This window comes from Pseudorasbora parva, chromosome 13, assembly GCF_024679245.1.
Source record: "Pseudorasbora parva isolate DD20220531a chromosome 13, ASM2467924v1, whole genome shotgun sequence".
NCBI lineage: Eukaryota > Metazoa > Chordata > Actinopteri > Cypriniformes > Gobionidae > Pseudorasbora > Pseudorasbora parva.
The window spans coordinates 10,702,196-10,721,673 of record NC_090184.1 but is presented as its reverse complement, the minus strand read 5'-3'; the positions used below and the strand labels follow the sequence as shown (position 1 = coordinate 10,721,673).

Sequence of the window (19,478 nt, the reverse complement as noted above, 5' to 3'; positions counted from 1 at the left end):
TAATGACATCTGAGTTACAGTTCTTATCACCTGACATTTGTGATTTCATGTACTCATTCAAACAGTAGTCTTTTATTTATTTATTTATTTATTTATTACAGAGGTGTGTGTTTTCTATACATGGGCTTTACAGAAGGTCATGTGTTGTGTTTGCAAAAATCACATATGATGTATATGTCTTCAAATTAATTTTTTTACTGATATATTTGAAATTTATTATAGTTAAGTTAATGTCACATGATTTTATAAAAGTAGTTGTTTATAATAAACTTTATAAATAAAATTTACTCTAATGTTTTACTCTGTTTCCTATTAACCTTGTTTCCCTGTAAGAATCTGTTTGACTGTTTTCCTGTAAACAAACCAGCATTAAACTCAATTTAATTTCAAATCATTATGTTAGATTTCATTGTTCATTGTGTTCACCTGTTAAAGTATCCAAAAAAGCAATAAAACACCCTCTCTTACACAGTTCAGCTGCATATTTTCAGATGTGTTCTCTTGGAATCCAGAGAAATAAAAAATACCCCAAAACAATTAAGTACTAGTACAAACCGCTGTTTGTAGCCTTTTTAACAAAATGATAGCCATAGCCAGCAGCTATCGCCCTATAGCCCAAGATATATTTTCAGTGGTTGTCCACTGAAAGCAAGGTTGAGCTGGATGGTAGACCTCCTGGGGGAAAAAAATAGGTAGCTGCTGGAAGAGGTGTTAGAGAGGCCAGCAGGGGGTGCTCACCTGTGGTCTGTGTGAGTCCTGATGTAATGACCCAGTATAGTGATGGGGTCTCTATACTGTAACAAGCACCATCTTTTGAATGAGATGTTAAACCAATGTCCTAACTCTCGGTGGTCATCATAAATCCGAGGATGTCCTTTAAAAAAGAGTAAGGGTGCATCCCTGCATCCTGACAAAATTTGCCCATTGGTCTATACCCATCATCATGGCATCCTAATCATCTCCATATACTGATTGGCTTCATCAGTGGCCCTCTGTGACCCCAGACCCCGGTACAACGGATGGAAATTAGCCTTTGGCTACAATCCAGTGTGTTTACATTCATGTACAACCGTGTCTGTTTATTAACACACACTGTCCCTTTTAAATAAATAAAATAAAAATAACTCTGTCTCCCTCCACCAATAAGCTGGTGTGTGGTGCATGTTCTGGTGCATTATGGCTGCCATTGCATCACCCAGGTGGAGATTGGTGGTGGTTGAGGAGATTCCCCTCTTCCATATGTAAAGTGCTGTGAGAACCCAGAAAAACACTATATAAATGTAACAAATTATTAATAATAATTATTATATGTGACATATTAAATTATAAACTATTTCTACAATCAGCATTTTAAGAAGCCAGATGAAAGATTTTAAAGCAATTTGGCCATCAAAATCTGTGAATCCAGTATTATGGTACCATTAACAGGTATGTCACCAACAATCAGTTGTTCTCTTATTAGACTTTTATTAGTGCATAATGCAGTTCTGCAGATTTCACAAATAACTTTAATTCACTTGAGATACATACACACACAAAGTGCTTTGGTAAATGCAGTCAATAGTCAATTAAACCTATACATTTATTTATATTAGGTGAGCTACATTTAGAATAAAATAGAGGTTCTTAATATATTAGGTTGTACGTTGATGCTCTATTTTTACACAATTTTCTTCTACAACACAATATGGTGTTTGCATGGTTAAAGTCATTGTTGACTCTCCTTATCTGCGAGTCTCTTTGCCTTGTTCTGCAGGTAGCGCGCTTTCCCTTCTTCAAACCTCTTCTGCTCCTCTTCACCTTCCAACTGCAAGAAAATAAACAAAACTTTCACATTCTTCTGTGTATAAAAGATATGGACATGCAAAAAGATGTGAAGGAAAGTGACAGTGACATTTGAAGGCCAAGTATGGTAACTCATACTCGAATTTTGTCCATTTAACCCATCCAAGTTAGCGTACACACATTAGGAGCAGTTAGTGGTGAACACATACACACTCACAGGAGTAGGCAGCCATTTTTCAGTGGTGCCCAGGGACTGACTGGGTGTTAGGCGCTTTGCTCAAGGGCACCTCAGTCATTTCCTGCCAGTATTGAGAATTGAACCCACAACCCGTCTGGTTACCAGGGACTGCATAATTGAATAAAAGTAAAATTTGCAGGTTTGCAGTATATATTAATATAGATAGTATATTTCTTTCCCATATTTTTTTTGTTGTTGATTCTTTTTAACAACTTTTTGTTGAAATAGTATGTGTCCATTCAAGCACCATGTGTGGTCATGAGCAAATTGGCTAGTTGTATAAAATTTATTAGAGATCTAAAACGAGACAAAATATGTTTGTTTTTGGACCACAGTTTCATCATGGACAAACAACAATACTGTGAGAGAGAGAGCTGGATGTCAGTTGACGTTAGGCTTCATCTTGCAGCTGCACACTACACCATGGCTATTCTTATCATTGGCTATAGGTCACCAGCTAGTCATGCGCGGCAGTGGCAGATGGCGGCCAACCTTAGGGAACAAACTGTGCAATGACAACTGAAGCAGCCTGGCTGATGAAGGCATGTGCACAAATGAGGATCACAGATATAGAATGCATATCCACAGCAATGTTATATAAGCATAAGCGAAGCACATGCACTATACTTTACAGTGGTGCTGATGTTGAGACTTAGACATGTTAATTTTATGGTGACCCAGTTAATCGAAGTACATTTGAATTATTGCATTCATTTTTGTAAGTTGCATGCAGTTGATTAAAGCAGTAAGATACTTGACGCTGTGCCATACAGTGATTTTACCATGGCTAAAGGGTGTTATGCCAGACCAATGTACAAGAAATTATTACGTTTATTAATAATAATGATTAGAATAAACAACTCTTCCACAATGTCACATAACTAATTGATAAGAGTTGCCAACGAACATCTTGCTACATTTATACAGAATGTGTGGTCATAGAGGTATATTTATCTCCATTTTACAACTGTTTTAAACAAGGCTCCTCCAACCAGTAGGAACTTTTTTTTTTTTTTATAATTCCTCTTTAATCAACGTAAATTCATCAGTTATTGTGTGAACAAAAAAACATGGAAATCCTGAGAATGGTTAAATGGGTAAATAAATTTGATTGATTAATGTAAAACTTTTGTTGTTGTTATCAAATATATTCTCAACCAATAAGGCCTTCTAATATGTAGCTAATATAGAGTCAGAAGATGCTTATTAAAAATAATCCCCAAAAGGGGGATCAGGACCCCAATTCAAAGCTACCTAACAAAACTATTTTTTTTTACTTGTAATTATGTAGACAAATGTTCCAAAATTAGATGCCTGGGACAGTGGTCAATTATTCAGTTTTACCAGTCATTACAAAAATATACTGTATTTGACTGCTGATTGGCTGACAAGAATGAAATATTTAATAAAACTGTGTATATTTATTGAAATGGTATTATTTGATAATTTAATGCTGTAATTAATGAAACTTGCCTCTTGCAACAAAAGCAAAACATAAAAGCTCCCCCTGTTATTTCTGTCTGAAAACATCATCATGTGACCTTGAATGAAGTTCTGGCTGGGTCAGTGACTGTCCTGTTGCTCAGGGCTTGTGATGAGGCCAAGAAAAGACATGGGGCCATGGCAGCAGTGCTTGTCTTGAACAAATTAAATTAAGCTGGAGGGAAGCTCAGTGCTGCAGTCACAGAGAGTGACTGGCAGAAGACTAGAGTGATTGCTTCAGCAGAAACCACCAGAGTGTGAAACATTATACAATTTAGTGTTAAAGAAAAAAAAAAAAAAAAAACAGCAGTAGTTAAATGGAAACTGGAAATGGAAATAGCCCTATGTGTTAGAATTTTTTTTTAAATATAGGCTTCCACACAAATAGATAAATTCAGATACTTCTAGATATGAAAGTTTAAGTTCATGTGCCACTGCTTTCTTTATGTCAGAGAATATTCAGCAATACAGTTAATGTCATGGTGATTTTTATTTATTTACCTTTTTTACCCCTAAGAATGTTAATTAAAAATTTGAAATGATTACAGCTACAGGTAGCTACCTAACCCAAGTTATCACCATTGACCTCCTTAAAAACTGGGGTTCCCTTTCAAGGGAAGTTGCACTGTGTAGTAACAACACTTTGGAGACATTCCCTTTGTGTAGCGTATCTAAAGAATTAATAAAACTATTCCAATCCTGAGTGTGGCATCATGAAGTAACACGTGATGGCATACATGGAAGCTAAAAAGGGACGCTGGTACATAGAGTTAGCTTCCGCTCTTCGGCAAGCACTATCTGCTACTGTGTGTCTTATTTGGTGTTTTTTTTGTCTCACAATAAGATAATATGGTGAGTGAACAGTTCAGGGTGTGCAGTTCTGATGTTCTTCCTCCCTGTGCTGATGCCCATGCTGTGGCTTCTTCCCCTGGGTTTGAGAACCCAACAGGCTTATGCAGAATTCAGAATTGAATTGAGAATGACTCCTGAATTCCAATTCAATTCTAGAATTTGAATTGAGTTTGAATTGTTGTCAAAAACAGGATTTAGAATTACAATTAAAACGCCCAGTTAAATGGAGTTAAAGGAAGCAGAATCAAAACTCAAGAAAAATTGTAAGTAATTCATATACATGTCCATCGTGCTAAAGCAGCTTCTTCTGCACCTGTTGAGAGAATCTTTAGTGTTGCAGGAAAGATCTTCAGAACATAATGGTGCAGACTTAATGAGAAAACACTTGAGGAGCTATTGAGAATTAGAGGCATCAGTGTTGCTCAGTGAGTTTTGCATTGGAATAAATAATGACTGCATTTACAATGACTGTGTTATTTGATTACTTTGAAATGAAAATAACATTGGAACAAAACTAATTAAACAACATTGAGGGGGTAATTTATTTATAGAATCTGATCATTATGTATATTTTAGAACAAAATGTATGCAGGAGTGACTCCACTGTAAAAAATTAATCATGGGTCTTGTAATTTTAACAAAATAAATTAAGGTGATAATTAAAAATAGTGTGTATATTTTCTTTATAAAACTGTGGTTCAGTGCTGTAAAGAAAATACTGAGAACATTGCACTAATAAAGCCAAGAGATAATGTACATTTTACAGTTTTTTTAAGTAAATGTAAGAGATTTTGAGGCTTGAATTGAAGAACCAATTAAGCTGATAAATTAAGCAAAATAAGGTTACTTATTTATTTATTAAGAGAATTAGCTCAATTATGCAGTTTTATTTAGATACACCATTGTTACTTTGCAGCATGCTTTGCATATGGCTGGAAATTAAGTGACATTTGATGTGTTTTTAAGTGAAGGGAAACATCTGTTAATGTTTAATGTTCAGTTATGATTGACATTTTGAACCATTTTCTGTTATGTTGATTGTTACCATTGTGCAGAAGAGTAGAGCTTGTGTTGTAATGTGAATAACTCTAAGTATTATCATTATTATAAAGCATGTTGCATTGCTCAATGAGCAATAACTTTGTTAATGCTAGTGCAATGACAAGTTTGTTTCTAATTGTGCTCGCAGCAAACAGTCTATTACTTGTATAACATAACTCAAAGTCAAATATAAACAGGTAATTTCCATTTACTCTAATTAATACCCTTTTTTAAAAGTCAACTTAAAGGGTTACTTCAGCGATTAGCATTTGGCTTTCTATCAGTAGAAACTCTGGAGGATATTCGAATGATCGTGCTCCCTCCATCATATCCCCCTGAGACGAGAGATTTATGTATTTTTCTGGAAAAATTACTCTGGTGACGTAAATATCGTCAATTTGCGTCATCTGTAAAAAATTTGGCCAGAGGCTAAAGACTACAGCCAGCAGAGGGAGCTATTTCCGCATGTTTTCAGCCCGCGTATGGGGAGTGGGATCGCACTAACAGCTCAGCTACAGGCATTCATTTAAATGGAACGGCGAAGCAAAGTGTTTTAACTTCTCGAATTAATTCCTATTAAAAGTTAAGCTTCCAAAGGCATGAACTGAAAACGCGTCAGGCTGAACACGCGCTGAGAACTACTGCCACGAGCACAGACACGTTTGCCTAAGCTCTCATCATGAGAGCTCTTACCTCAGCTCATTCATCACGATGAGTATAATCTTACTCCTGCTGCATTTGTGACACTCACTCAGCGGCTAAATCACAATATATTGAACAGACATGTTCAGTTTTTAATTGTAGTGTCTGTTCTCAAACTGAACTGATTTTATGAAGATGAACGTGTTGGTGGAAAAGTGAAAGTGATTCAGTAGTGGTGGCTTTGGGAGTGGCCTCACAGGGCAGCAAAGCATTCTGGGAATTGTTGTCATTTATCCCCATGAGACAAAAATACATTTTCTGTCTTTTCTCAGTCTAGAAAGCACCAAATTCAAAAATAATTTCACATTTCTACTACATTAATGACCCAGTTTAAATACAGATTCATCTTCCCAGCGCTGAAGTACCCTTTAAATTAAAAAAGTACATTCCACTGATAAAATTCAATTCATCATGTGCTATAGACTAGTTAATTTAGGGAATTTTACTTAATTTATTCAGGTAGAACACACACACGCATGCACGCACGCATGCACACACACACACACACAAACACGTGTTTGTTTGTGACATATGGGGACATTCCATAGGCGTAATGGTTATAATACTGTACAAACCGTATTTTCTATCCCCATACACTGCCCCTACCCCTAAACCTACCCATCACAGGAAACATTCTGCATTTTTACTTTCTAAAAAAAAACTCATCCTGTATGATTTATAAGCATTTTGAAAAGTAACCCTCTCCTTGTAATACCTTTGTCATACCTATGTCATTATACACATTTGTGTTCTCATATGTCACAAAAACATCAATTCAATTCAAATTCAAATTCATGAATTTGGATAAAAGCGCTATATAAATGCAGTCCATTTTGAATTGAATGGAGGCCAATTCTGAAATTCTGAATTTTGCACAAGCCTGGAACCCAATGTTTTAGCTTTCTGATTCTGAGGAAGCTCAGAGGAGCTGGCTGAGGTTGACCCGTGCTGTGGCCAAATTAAACATCAGTTGGCCACAAGAAAGGCAGGAAGTTCGGCTAAAAAAGTAAGCTGGACGAACGATTTCTGCAGCACAGGCCTCAACCTCAGTGCCTTACCATTTTTTCCTGACTTACACAATGAGTGTAACACAACATTGATTTTACATAGAGCTCCATGGAGGAGGCAACCTCGATTGCTCCTACCCGGGGGTGCAGTTCTCAGAGATCCTGCCACCGCGAGGACCTCTTTCCTAAAGCCTTTCTAGCCTGAAGTATGGTCCTCAGATCGACCCTTGGCTCGGCAGGCTTCTGGCGAGAACGCTGCCTGTTACCAAGCTTCCTAAGGAGGGGCTCTAGAAGAAACATTCTCTTTCTGTACCTGCCGTTACGAGGAGTTGGATGACGGCTGAGGCTGCCCACTCATGGCAGCCTTCCTCGATTTTGAGTGGTTTGGGACGTACTACTTAAAAGCTGCACACTGCGATATCGGGGGATCCAGGAGAAAGGCCCTGTCCTTCTCCTTCATTCCCGATAATTTAGGCCAGAGAAGTCTATCTGCAGTTGCCATGGCTGCCATGGAGCAGCCGATAGCACATTTCCTTAGTAACCCATCTTCCAGACTGATGATGTAACCAAGGAATGAAACTGACAATTGATGAAACTCACATTTCTTGGCTTTGGCGTACAACTGATGATTGATAAGACATTGCAAGACTGTGCGAACGTGTTGAATGTATTCTTCCATGGAATGCAAGTGAATCAATATCATCAATGTACACAATTATGCATTGATTGGACCCACTTTATATTAGGTGGCCTTAAGTACAATGTAATAACATTTTAATTAATAATTTGATACAATGCACTTATTGTGTACATACATGTTTTTACATTGTACTTACATTTAAAAAAAAAAAAAAACAACCTGCATGTAATCACGTCTGTAATTAATTGCTGTAGTGACATTTGTAATTACACAGCTGGCACTTCCCTTACACCTAACCCTTCCCTTAAACTGACCCATCCCACCACACCTGTCCCTAACTCTACCCGTATCCCATATCAATATCAGCAAAGGTGTTTGGCAATACAATTTGAACACAGTAAGTACATTGTACTTATTTTTTGATGTATGTGCATAGTACTTAAGGCCACCTAATATGAAGTGGGGCCCATTGATTTAACACGTCTCTGAAAATGTTGAAGAATGATTAAAATACTGAAGGACTTTAGGACAGCCAGAAGGACATCACAAGATATTCATAGTGCCTGTTTCTCGCAGAAAAGGCAGTTTACCATTCGTCCCTTTCTTGAATGTGAATGAGGATGTAGGCTGAGCGAAGGTCAAGCTTGGTTAAAACCTTGGCAGTTCTTAATTGTTCTAATTCAGAAGAACCCAAGGGCAGTGGATATCTGAATTTCACTGTGATGTAATTTAACCCATGATAGTCAATGCAGGGATGAAGACCTCCATCCTCAATTCCCATGAAGAAGAAACCTGCTGCTGTGGGTGAAGTGGATGGTCGGATGAACCCCTTAGCCAGCCTCTTTGATGTAGGTTCTCATTGCTTGGTCCTCAGTTTCAGAAAGTGGAAAGATACGGCCTCTGGGTGGCGTGGTACCTTGCAGCAGATTGATGGTAGAGTTTTTGGCAAAGTGTGATGGCAGTTGTGACGCTTTCACGTTGCTAAAGGCTTCTTGAAGATCAGAGTATTCAGATGGTACCCCCCAGAGTGATGTTAGATGTGTTGGTCCTGACAGTTGTCCCGATGTGAGGCGCAGGCATTTGTATTGACAGGCAGGGCTCCATTAGGTGATTGGTTTCTCTTGTCAGGCAATTTTAGGATTTTGGTCTTGCAGCTAAAGGAAGCCCAGGATGACAGGGTTATGCGGAGAATGAATTACATAGAAACTGATGATTTCTTTGTGTAGACTGCCCACTTGTAGATATAGATATGGTGGGGTGTTGTACGTGACCGGTCCCCAGAAAGCAGCTGTCTAGCACTACTACTGCCAAAGGAGAGTTGCAAGGGATTATTGGAATGCTGTGTTGCCGCACCAACACTTCATCAGTAAAATTGCCTGCAGCCTTAGAGTCTATCCAATGCCTTGTAATTGATTATTCTTGATTGATAGGTTAACGTTACTGGCAGATCAAAGCAGTTGTCGGTGGAAATTACTGAAATCAGTTAACTCACCCTGCAGGATTGTGACTGGGAAGGACGTTTTGGGCAGCCTCCTCTCAGGCATCTAGCTATACCAATAGAGATAGGTAATTCTTAAAAAAGTGATGAAATTCCAATGAACACCAATGAAATTCTGCTTTGATCAGACGAGTATAGAGTGGGTTGTTGAGCCAGGAAGAGAGAGCATTGCAGAGGAAGCCTTTACACTTGGTGAGAGTGCCATCAAACTTTTATGGGAATGCTAAATGGGGATTACTGGTCATTGTTTGAAGGGTAGTCAGTCAACTGAGCTGTTGTTGATGGGCCACCAGTTGATTTGCCTGGGCTGAAAGCTCATTGGAGAAGTGCAGGAAAACCACTGGATCTGTAGTTGGCAAAGTCTTCTGTAACAAGGACTTAGGCAGGTTGAGATCTATATGCAGTTAATTAGAATAAAACAATCTCAAAATACAAACAGGCTTAAGTCGAATCACCAGCAGTATCAGAGACAAGGCAGAGAGCGTGGCCATAACAGGCAGTAATTCAGGGCAGGCAGCAAACAATCATCCAGAGTCCAGGCAAACCGTACACAAGAGGAAGGCAGCACAGGGTCATATACAAGAGTCAAAGCAGGGTCAGAACACAGGGAAAATAATGCTCAGAAATGCAGCCAGGGTAAACAAGACTTCACAAATGAGTGACAGCACAACCAGGGTTTAAAGGTGCCCTAGAATTAAATATTCCTTGCCATGGTGAAATAATAAGAGTTCAGTACATTGACATCACATACTGTGAGACTCAAACATCATTGCCTCCTACTTCTTATGTAAATCCCGTGAATCCATAACACAAGAAGAAAAAAAGTGCTTCTCAACATAAACCCAACCATGACGCAAGCATTGGGGATCATTTATATGCACGCCCCCAACATTTGCATCTGTCCAAACATGTTCATTGTCAGGCGAAAATAGGAGCGAATAATCAAAACAAGCTGCTCGCATAGACACACTTAATATTCCAGGCTGTTCAGAAGACTTGCTCCGTTCAGCGTCTTATACTGAAGAAAGTGGCAATTACAACTATATTCCTTCAAGCAGTAAGTAGCGATTTATCCACTTAATGACTGTTTAACAATTTTTGATTAAATTGAAAGTTTCTTAGAGAGACAGCATTGTCTAGATAACGCAAGATGCTAGTACAGTAACAATAGGAAACCCCAAGTACCATACAAAACTAAATAGTGTGTCTAATGACAAAGGGTAATATTATTTGTACTACAAAATACAACCGTAGATACTTTGCTTAGATCGTTACTCGATCCTTCTAGCAAACGTCACCTTTTCCACTATATAAGTTAAAACGACAGTAATTTGACAAGTCTATTCATTTTGTAAAAATATAAGATATATATTTATATTTTTGAGAACTGAAGTATGCTGTTTCCTATTATGTCTTTGCCTATTTGTATTTCAGATTAGGCTACATGCAGTCACTGTGTAACGTTAGCTAAATATGCAATATCGTTGCGCAACGTTATAAAAATATGCAATATCATTGACAAAAAAAAAAGAGAAGTCAAAAAGGTAGGCTGAATGACACTTTAAGCAGAACATCTCAAATGGAGATTGATAAAATGCAGCTTACTTGTTTATTGGTATTTTCAGTTCACCGGCACGCGCGAGAGAGCTCGCGTGCATATGGTTGGACATGATTTAGGTATAACACTGGATATCATACGGGTTTTTTTCACAGAAGAGCTGTTTGGGGGATTTAATTACTGAAATCTGGCAACCGCATGAACACGAGCTCTCATGCGCGGATGATCTGAACACACCAATAAACAAGTAAGCTGCAATATCTCAGTCTCCATTTGAGATGTTTTGCTTAAAGTGTGTCATTTAGTCTGTCTGTGTTATCAGAGCAGAGCTCAACATTAATATTCATGACCCTTCCAAATAAGGCAATAACCGAGCATTACATCCTAGGGACAATTTATAGGGTTGTAAATGGACCTGTAAAACTGTATCTGGACATTTTTTGTCCTTAAATAAGCCACATACCCTCTATGTAGATATCAGAGAACAATTTAACATTGTTTCAAATCATTCTAGGGCACCTTTAAATAGTCTGCCTGATCAGATCCAAAATATACTTTAAAGGGTGGGTGAAATGCTGTTCCATGCATACTGATCTTTTTACACTGTTAAAGACTTGGAATCCCATACTAAACAAGGACAAAGTTTCAAAAGTTAAGGTGGATGTTTGATGGGAGTATTTCTTTGTCAAAAATACTACTTCCGGTTAGTCATAAGTTTCGGCAAGTTTTTTTTGATCATGGGTCCACTTGACGTTAATAGGTCGGAATTTCCTTGTATGGGCCGTACGGCAATTCTACCGGATGAGCGTGAGAGAGGGAGAGTGCGAAAGCAACAGGCTACGCCCATCAAAGCGCTGGCTCGTAGGCTGCGCTGCACAGGTGATGTGACTTCAAGAAATTAACAAAGTCACCAAAAAAGTGCGTTTTTGGTTGCCAGACCAAGACAGCCCTGTACAGATTGCCAAAAAACCCTGTGTTAAGGCAACAGTGGATGGAATTTGCTTTTCCAGATCAGCAACTGAGTTCCGCAAAGGTTCTGTTCACTGCATTTCGGTGCAAACTGTTTCATAAACAAGGCCCAGTTCGACGCCAGATTTTCCGATCTCCTAATGCTGAATGATGGAGCAGTCCCAACAATAAAGGTCCCAACGTTAGAACCGCAGGTGGTGAGTAAGACTGCTTCAAATGTCTGTGTTTTTGCCTATGCCCATCAAGTAGCCCAAACATGATCACGTATAGTTATGGAGCATGCGATGTGTAGTGCGTGTACATTTGTTTAGCTGGCCACTATATGTGTAACTTTATGTTTGTGTATTGTAAAAGCACTCCAAACAACAATACACAAAGAGTGGGGAAAAATGATATACTAAATAAGCGTGCTTCTTCATTCAAATGCGCTACTATTCCGTGTCTTTCTATGTAAACACTAGCCTGCCGTGCAAAGCCAATCCGCTTACTACAATTGTCTACACAAACCACGCGTAAACACACACACACACACACACATAGACACGTGCACAACTGCACTTCCCACATGTACACCTTCAAAGAAAAAAAATACGACGATATAATTCAAGTATAAATATGTAAATAACACAAGCCGCTAAGCATATTATATAGTTAGTGTAACGTTATAACTTGTACCACATAGAGACGTCCTGCTCTAGTCGTTTTTGCTGCTGCTCCTGTTCAACTTCAGCCTCTGGGTCTGATTCCGGATCATAGATGTATGGCTGTATCTGATTAAAAGCCATTGTTTTATTTTGAATAAAGTTTTTTCCCGCTGTTAGGGATGACACAGCTTTACGACGCACTCAACACAATAACAGCGGCATGCACTGGTCAATATTTAGCTCCGCTCACACGATACGCCCCCACCCGCTCTGAAAGCTTTTTTCGGAAAGACTCGGAACAGCGCATCTTTCTTATATAATTGTTAAAAAAATAAAGACTTTTCGGAGATATGCAGGATGCAATGCTACTCTATAGGTACTCAAGATTGACATGACACTGACTGAAAGTGAGTGTTTCACCCCCCCTTTATTTTAATGTTATCATGGTGAACTAGTAATTTTAAATTATATTATGACTTAAATAAAACCAGTTAATTTATATATATATATATATACAGTGCCTTGCGAAAGTATTCAGCCCCCTTGAACTTTGCGAACTTTTGCCACATTTCAGGCTTCAAAAATAATTTCATATACAGTTTCATATAACTGTAATCTTTTGTGAAGACTAAAGTGGGACACAATCATTAAGTGTAACGAAATTTATTGGATATTTCAAACTTTTTTAACAAATCAAAACTGAAAAATTTGGCGTGCAAAATTATTCGGCCCCCTTAAGTTAATACTTTGTAGCGCCACCTTTTGCTGCGATTACAGCTGTAAGTCGCTTGGGGTATGTCTCTATCAGTTTTGCTCATCGAGAGACTGACATTTTTGCCCATTCCTCCTTGCAGAACAGCTCGAGCTCAGTGAGGTTGGATGTAGAGCGTTTGTGAACAGCAGTTTTCAGTTCTTTCCACGGATTCTTGATTGGATCCAGGTCTGGATTTTGACTTAGCCATTCTAACATCTGGATATGTTTATTTTTGAACCATTCCATTGTAGACTTTGCTTTATGTTTTGGATCATTGTCTTGTTGGAAGACAAATCTCCGTCCCAGTCTCAGGTCTTTTGCAGACTCCATCAGGTTTTCTTCCAGAATGGTCCTGTATTTGGCTCCATCCATCTTCCCATACATTTTAACCATCTTCCCTGTCCCTGCTGAAGAAAAGCAGGCCCAAACCATGATGCTGCCACCACCATGTTTGACAGTGGGGATGGTGTGTTCAGGGTGATGAGCTGTGTTGCTTTTACCCCAAACATAACATTTGCATTGTTGCCAAAAAGTTAAATTTTGGTTTCATCTGACCAGAGCACCTTCTTCCACATGTTTGGTCTCCCATGTGGCTTGTGGCAAACTTTAAACGACACTTTTTATAGATATCTTTAAGAAATGGCTTTCTTCTTGCCACTCTTCCAGAAAGGCCAGATTTGTGCAGTATACAACTGATTGTTGTCCTATAGACAGAGTCTCCCACCTCAGCTGCAGATCCCTGCAGTTCATCCAGAGTGATCATGGGCCTCTTGGCTGCATCTCTGATCAGTCTTCTCCTTGTATGAGCTGAAAGTTTAGAGGGATGGCCAGGTCTTGGTAGATTTGCAGTGGTCGGATACTCCTTCCATTTCAATATTATCGCTTACACAATGCTCCTTGGGATGTTTAAAGGTTTGGGAAATCTTTTTGTATCCAAATCCGGCTTTAAACTTCTCCACAACAGTATCTCGGACCTGCCTGGTGTGTTCCTTGTTCTTCATGATGCTCTCTGCACTTTAAACGGACCTCTGAGACTACCACAGTGCAGGTGCATTGATACGGAGACTTGATTACACACATTTGGATTCTATTTATCATCATTAGTCATTTAGGTCAACATTGGATCGTTCAGAGATCCTCACTGAACTTCTGGAGAGAGTTTGATGCACTGAAAGTAAAGGGGTTGAATAATTTTGCACGCCCAATTTTTCAGTTTTTGATTTGTTAAAAAAGTTTGAAATATCAAATAAATTTCATTCCACTTCATGACTGTGTCCCACTTGTTGTTGATTCTTCATACAAAATTACAGTTTTATATCTTTATGTTTGAAGCCTGAAATGTGGCAAAAGGTTGCAAAGTTCAACAGGGCTGAATACTTTCACAAGGCACTCTATATATATTGTTGTAATCTGTTGAAAAGTAGTCCAGTGGAATGCAAAAATTCCCCTAGTTCATCAGCAGTCACATCAAGGGCCCTATCACACACCTAGCACATTGCGACACCAGGCACAATGTTTTTTTGCAAGTTTAATCATTCTAAGCATATCATTTTCATGTCCAGCACCACATGTTTAAATAGCAAATGCACTTGCGCCCATTTAGGCGCATTGTTGGCACGTTGCTAGTTTGAGGCAACTGAAAACTTGGTCTAAAGTCAATATCCCAGTATTTTTTTGGGGGGTTATTTAAAGGGAGTGTTAGTAAAATGCACCAATTGGTGGGTGCACAACATGCATACTTATTACACACACATAGACATGCAGCAGCACCCAAACATTCTTAACTATATAAAAAATAAAAGGATTCCTCTCTGGAGAAGTGTTCAATCTTTTTTAGCTCACAAATTCCAGCATGTAAATAGTGAATCTGCCATATTGCAAGCACAACAGGCTGTTAAAGGCTTTGATTGATTTATTGCGCATTACACCCATGACTCATTAAGAGACTAGGTCCCCCTTTTGGACCATGCGCCTGGTGTGCCAACAGTTTTGTCCCTCATTAAACCAGCAAAGTGGATGTGGAAACCCTAAATCACATGCGGCATGTGCTTCAGACCATGCGCTCAGAACATTACATTGCTAACTACAAAGTAGGAAACAAGTCTGAAACACACTTTTTTTTAAAACACACATTACTGAGCTTAAAAAAACAAACAAAACAAAAACAGTACCAAGTAAAATTAGACATTAGATTTTTTTCCCCAGACATTTAACTGCCGCCTAATTCAAAACAGAAACAAATATATATGATAAGAGAATAATTACATCTAAAGGATGCTTCTCTGACATTCACTTTATTTAGATGTAGCCATTTTGTTATATTCAAAATGACAATAAAGAAATAAATAGTACCAGTCCCTCCTGTTATCCTAGTGTCAAGTACTTGCTCAATGGGACAATGGCGATTTTTAATGATTGTTCTTTGTGGAGATTTATTCTTTTACCTTTCAGTTTCCAGCCATTTAATGCCATGCTCCTTGACATTTTTAGAACATTTCAACAATATTTCTTTGCAAAACATCTCTTAGCAGCAGAGCCACTTATAAACATTATGTTGTCTTACATACGTAGAAAAAAAACCCCGAGACATCAGCTGGTCCATGTTTGGTCCATTGAGACTTGTGAGAATGTTAAGATTTTTAGCCACAAGCAAGCTACAGCTAGCTTCTTTAAATGAATAGAACATATCTACTCACAGAACACTAATTGCAAAGACAGCAACCTGGGGCTAAGGGCACAATAGTGGCAGGTGCTCTCAGTAATTCTTCATTTGACAGGTTGTTGATACCTTAAATTGAAACTGTGACATTTTCAGTGCATATTTACTGGATGTCTATTTGCATAAGTACTACACAGGCAGCTCCAATAGACAGGGAGAACACTATCAGTTAGCATTTATCTCAGTGGCAGTTGCTCGGCTAGAGCCAAGAAGTATGCCACCTGAAGACTGCTGTGTTCAAAGTCAAAGTCAAACAGTCATTAATCAGCCATTAGCACTACCTACATAACATTTTGGAATCACAGGAAAATTATATAATTCACAACGCAGACTGACTGATGGAGCAACAAGGATGTGCACACTCTCACATTCCTAACTAACCAGAATTTTAAAATGCGTACTCCCATTCGGGTTAGCCCGAATGGGAGTTCTGTATGCCTGCCCCTCGAAGGCAAACAGCAGAAACGGTTTGTGTTGAGGAAGAATTGTGGCATTAAATTATACATCCTTCAGGTTGATTGCTGCAAATCAATCCAATTGGTGAATTAAAAAAATGCTTTTGGCTGACAACATCTTGAATGGAAGCCTGTGAAGGGTTTGGTTCAAGACGCACACCGCTCTTCTTGGGTACAATGAAGTACAGGCTGTAGAAGCCGGACTTCATCTCGGCTGGAGGGATGGCCTAGATCACACCCTTCGCCAGTGCCACCCACCATGGTATAGCGGACTCCCCAAAAGTGGGGAGGAGGCTATGTAATTTGAAGCGATTTGAACCTCAGGCGTACCTATGATGGGGCAGTGAAACTGAATGACCGGCCCAGACGTGGGAGGTGGAGAATCCCGAGGCTGCAGAAGCCGGACTTCATCTCGCCTGGAGGGATGGCCTAGATCACACCCTTCGCCAGTAGGGTGTCAACCTTTGCACACATGACAGATGCATTGCCACCCACCATGGTATAGCGGACTCCCCAAAAGTGGGGAGGAGGCTATGTAATTTGAAGCGATTTGAACCTCAGGCGTACCTATGATGGGGCAGTGAAACTGAATGACCGGCCCAGACGTGGGAGGTGGAGCATCCCGAGGTAAGGGAAGGGTCATGTTCCGCATCCTGACAGAGGAGGCCAGAGAAGGACAAGCGTTCAGCAGCGGCATCCTCTGACAGGGATCTGGTGACAGAGGGCGATGAGAGCTGCGAGGCGTTGTGTTGCAAATTGTCATCCCTCTTGGAGCTCGGAGGTAGGGAAATCAGTTCTAAAATATTGGTTACCGCCACCCATGTCAGCGGTGGAGAGCAAACAATTCTCCACGGTCCTCTACTAGGGGAAGGAATGGTCCTGCCACCCACTCCTGAAAAGAACTGACACCTATCTTTAAGCTGCCCATCTCAGGAGTACTGCTTAGCCTGGCATTTGGCAGGCTTAGGGGCAGAGTAGCTGGGTTGAGAGGGAGGGGCGGGAGCTGCACACTTTACAACAGGGGTCAGCAAGTTGAACTGCAAAAACTGCCACTAGATGGAGGGCCAGAACATAGTCAAGGGATAATTTAAGAAATAAATTGATGAAAAATACAACTAGAATTGCCAGACATACTGTTGCAGTGTCTTTTGTAATTGGTAGTGAGCTGTTACTGTTAAAAATTGATCAATTAATAAAGCAGTAGTGACATGTACCTGGCAAGTATCTTCATTCACTTGCAACACAGGATCACCCGCCGGCGCCCCGAATGAGACGCTGGGCCCAGGACGGGAAACACCAGCGCCTTGATCTGGAAGCACCACGGGCAGTGTGACAGAGGGGGGTGTGGCCTAATGTGGGTTGCTCCACACCATCACTCTCAGATCCCCCTGACCACCAGCAAAGTACTGTCTTTCGTGGAGACAGTAGATTGGGGTGTGGTTAGAGGGGGCTCTCTCTCCTGCACAGAGATCATTGAGTCTCGATCTTAACACTGCAATGGTCATGTTTCCCACAGTGAGAACATGATGCATCCATGAACGCCTGCTCTGCATGCACTAAGGCCAAGCATACCAAGCAGCGCTCATGGGTGCGGTCGGACTAACCTGCTGACCGCACCCAGGAAAGGTGCACAGGTGAGACATCTTTAAAAAGACGTGCCATGTGCAGCTCTTTTAGAGAGGAGTTTTTCTCAGGCAGAGTGCTGAGACGCCCAGACTTGTACAGACTTGTACAGACCACTGCACAGATTGACTGGAGTGCGGAACTCGCTGGAGTGTACTGACTGAAAGGGAACGAGAGTTATCATACGTAACTGAGACATTTTATTTTAACAGTTTTACCTAAAAATATACACTAACTTAGTAGAAATTACTAAGAAATTACTAACATTATTTTATAACATAATGTTCGGAATTATTTTTGTTTAAAACTTTTTTTTTTCTTCAGGTACTTGCAGAATTTACCGAATTAAAAACATAAAGAATTAAAGTCAAATAACATGTGGGAACGTTTTATTGAAGTAGTTTTACAGGACGAATCATGTGTCGGCTAGCCTATGGGATGTGTAACGGATGTGAAGCACTCTTTGTACATGGGTATCAATGGATGAAGCCTATAAGTCTACAGTGGAGAAAAATCCGAAAGTCGCTGTGTGTATGTCTGTGTATATGCATGCGTGTGTGTGTGTGTGTGTGTGTGTGTGTGTGTGTGTGTGTGTGTGTGTGTGTGTGCATGTGTGTTAAAAGAGGCGAATATATTTTGTTGTTTTTTTAGTTCTACACAGGCAAAAAAGACATACATTTTTCACTTATAGGAGCCAATGGCAGACAACATTTTTGTCTGGAGCCCTGCCCTAAGGGATCATACCAACTTGTGGAAAATGGGCATTCGATGACCCCTTTAACAGTTTAATATGTTAAATACAAAGATATAGTACAAAGATACAAAATTATTGCAATGGGCATTTAAATTATTACATTTACATTTAGTGTTCAAACCAGAAGTTCAAAAACACATGGCCAATTATTTCAAAATTATGACTGGATATTAGTGGGCCTCAGGGAACATAATAAAAAATGCAGTTCATTATCCTTTTAAAATCAATATATCATTACCATAAGGAATTTGGGAACAAGAACTTCTATTAGAAGTGTTTGCTTCTCCACAAATTTCTGTAATTAGGCCAGTAACATCTAGACTCCATTTAATACTTTCAACCAAATTGCAGTGTGCTTTATTTAGATCAATTTTAAATGTTCAAGATTAAAGTTTGAATTATTGACATTCAAAACCATTCATTGTGTTCATAACAATGGTAAAGTGGCTCTGATGCAGCCTAGAACCAAAATGTACCTTAAACTTTAACACCAATCTATTAAATCTTTGCCCGCCCATGTTTAAAAAAAAGTTGCCAGCCACCGCTAGGATTTTTGACCATTTTCACAAAAATGTAAAAGCCCATAGAATATTTTGTTTTATAAATATCTGAGCATGCAATATATCAAAAGAAAGAGCTGACCCTCATATTTTAAACAAACAAACATACAAACAAAAATGTTTTATTTTAGATTCATGCATTCCTTTTTTATCAACACTTGAATATGTGGGTAAGTTTCATTAAAAAAAAAAAAAGA

The 19,478-nt window shown here is 39.3% G+C and overlaps 1 protein-coding gene across 5 annotated transcripts in view; it reads right to left on the bottom strand.

Moving 5' to 3' along the window:
- Nucleotides 1–1,447: 1,447 nt before the first annotated feature.
- Nucleotides 1,448–19,478, bottom strand: part of acot7 (acyl-CoA thioesterase 7) — a 188,104-nt gene continuing 170,073 nt past the window's right edge. For all 5 annotated transcript variants that reach the window (XM_067413156.1, XM_067413153.1, XM_067413155.1 and 2 more), the window contains one exon: nucleotides 1,448–1,807. In XM_067413156.1, coding sequence (XP_067269257.1) covers nucleotides 1,709–1,807 — 99 coding nt within the window. In that variant the 3' untranslated portion in view covers nucleotides 1,448–1,708. The remainder of the gene's footprint in view (nucleotides 1,808–19,478) is intronic.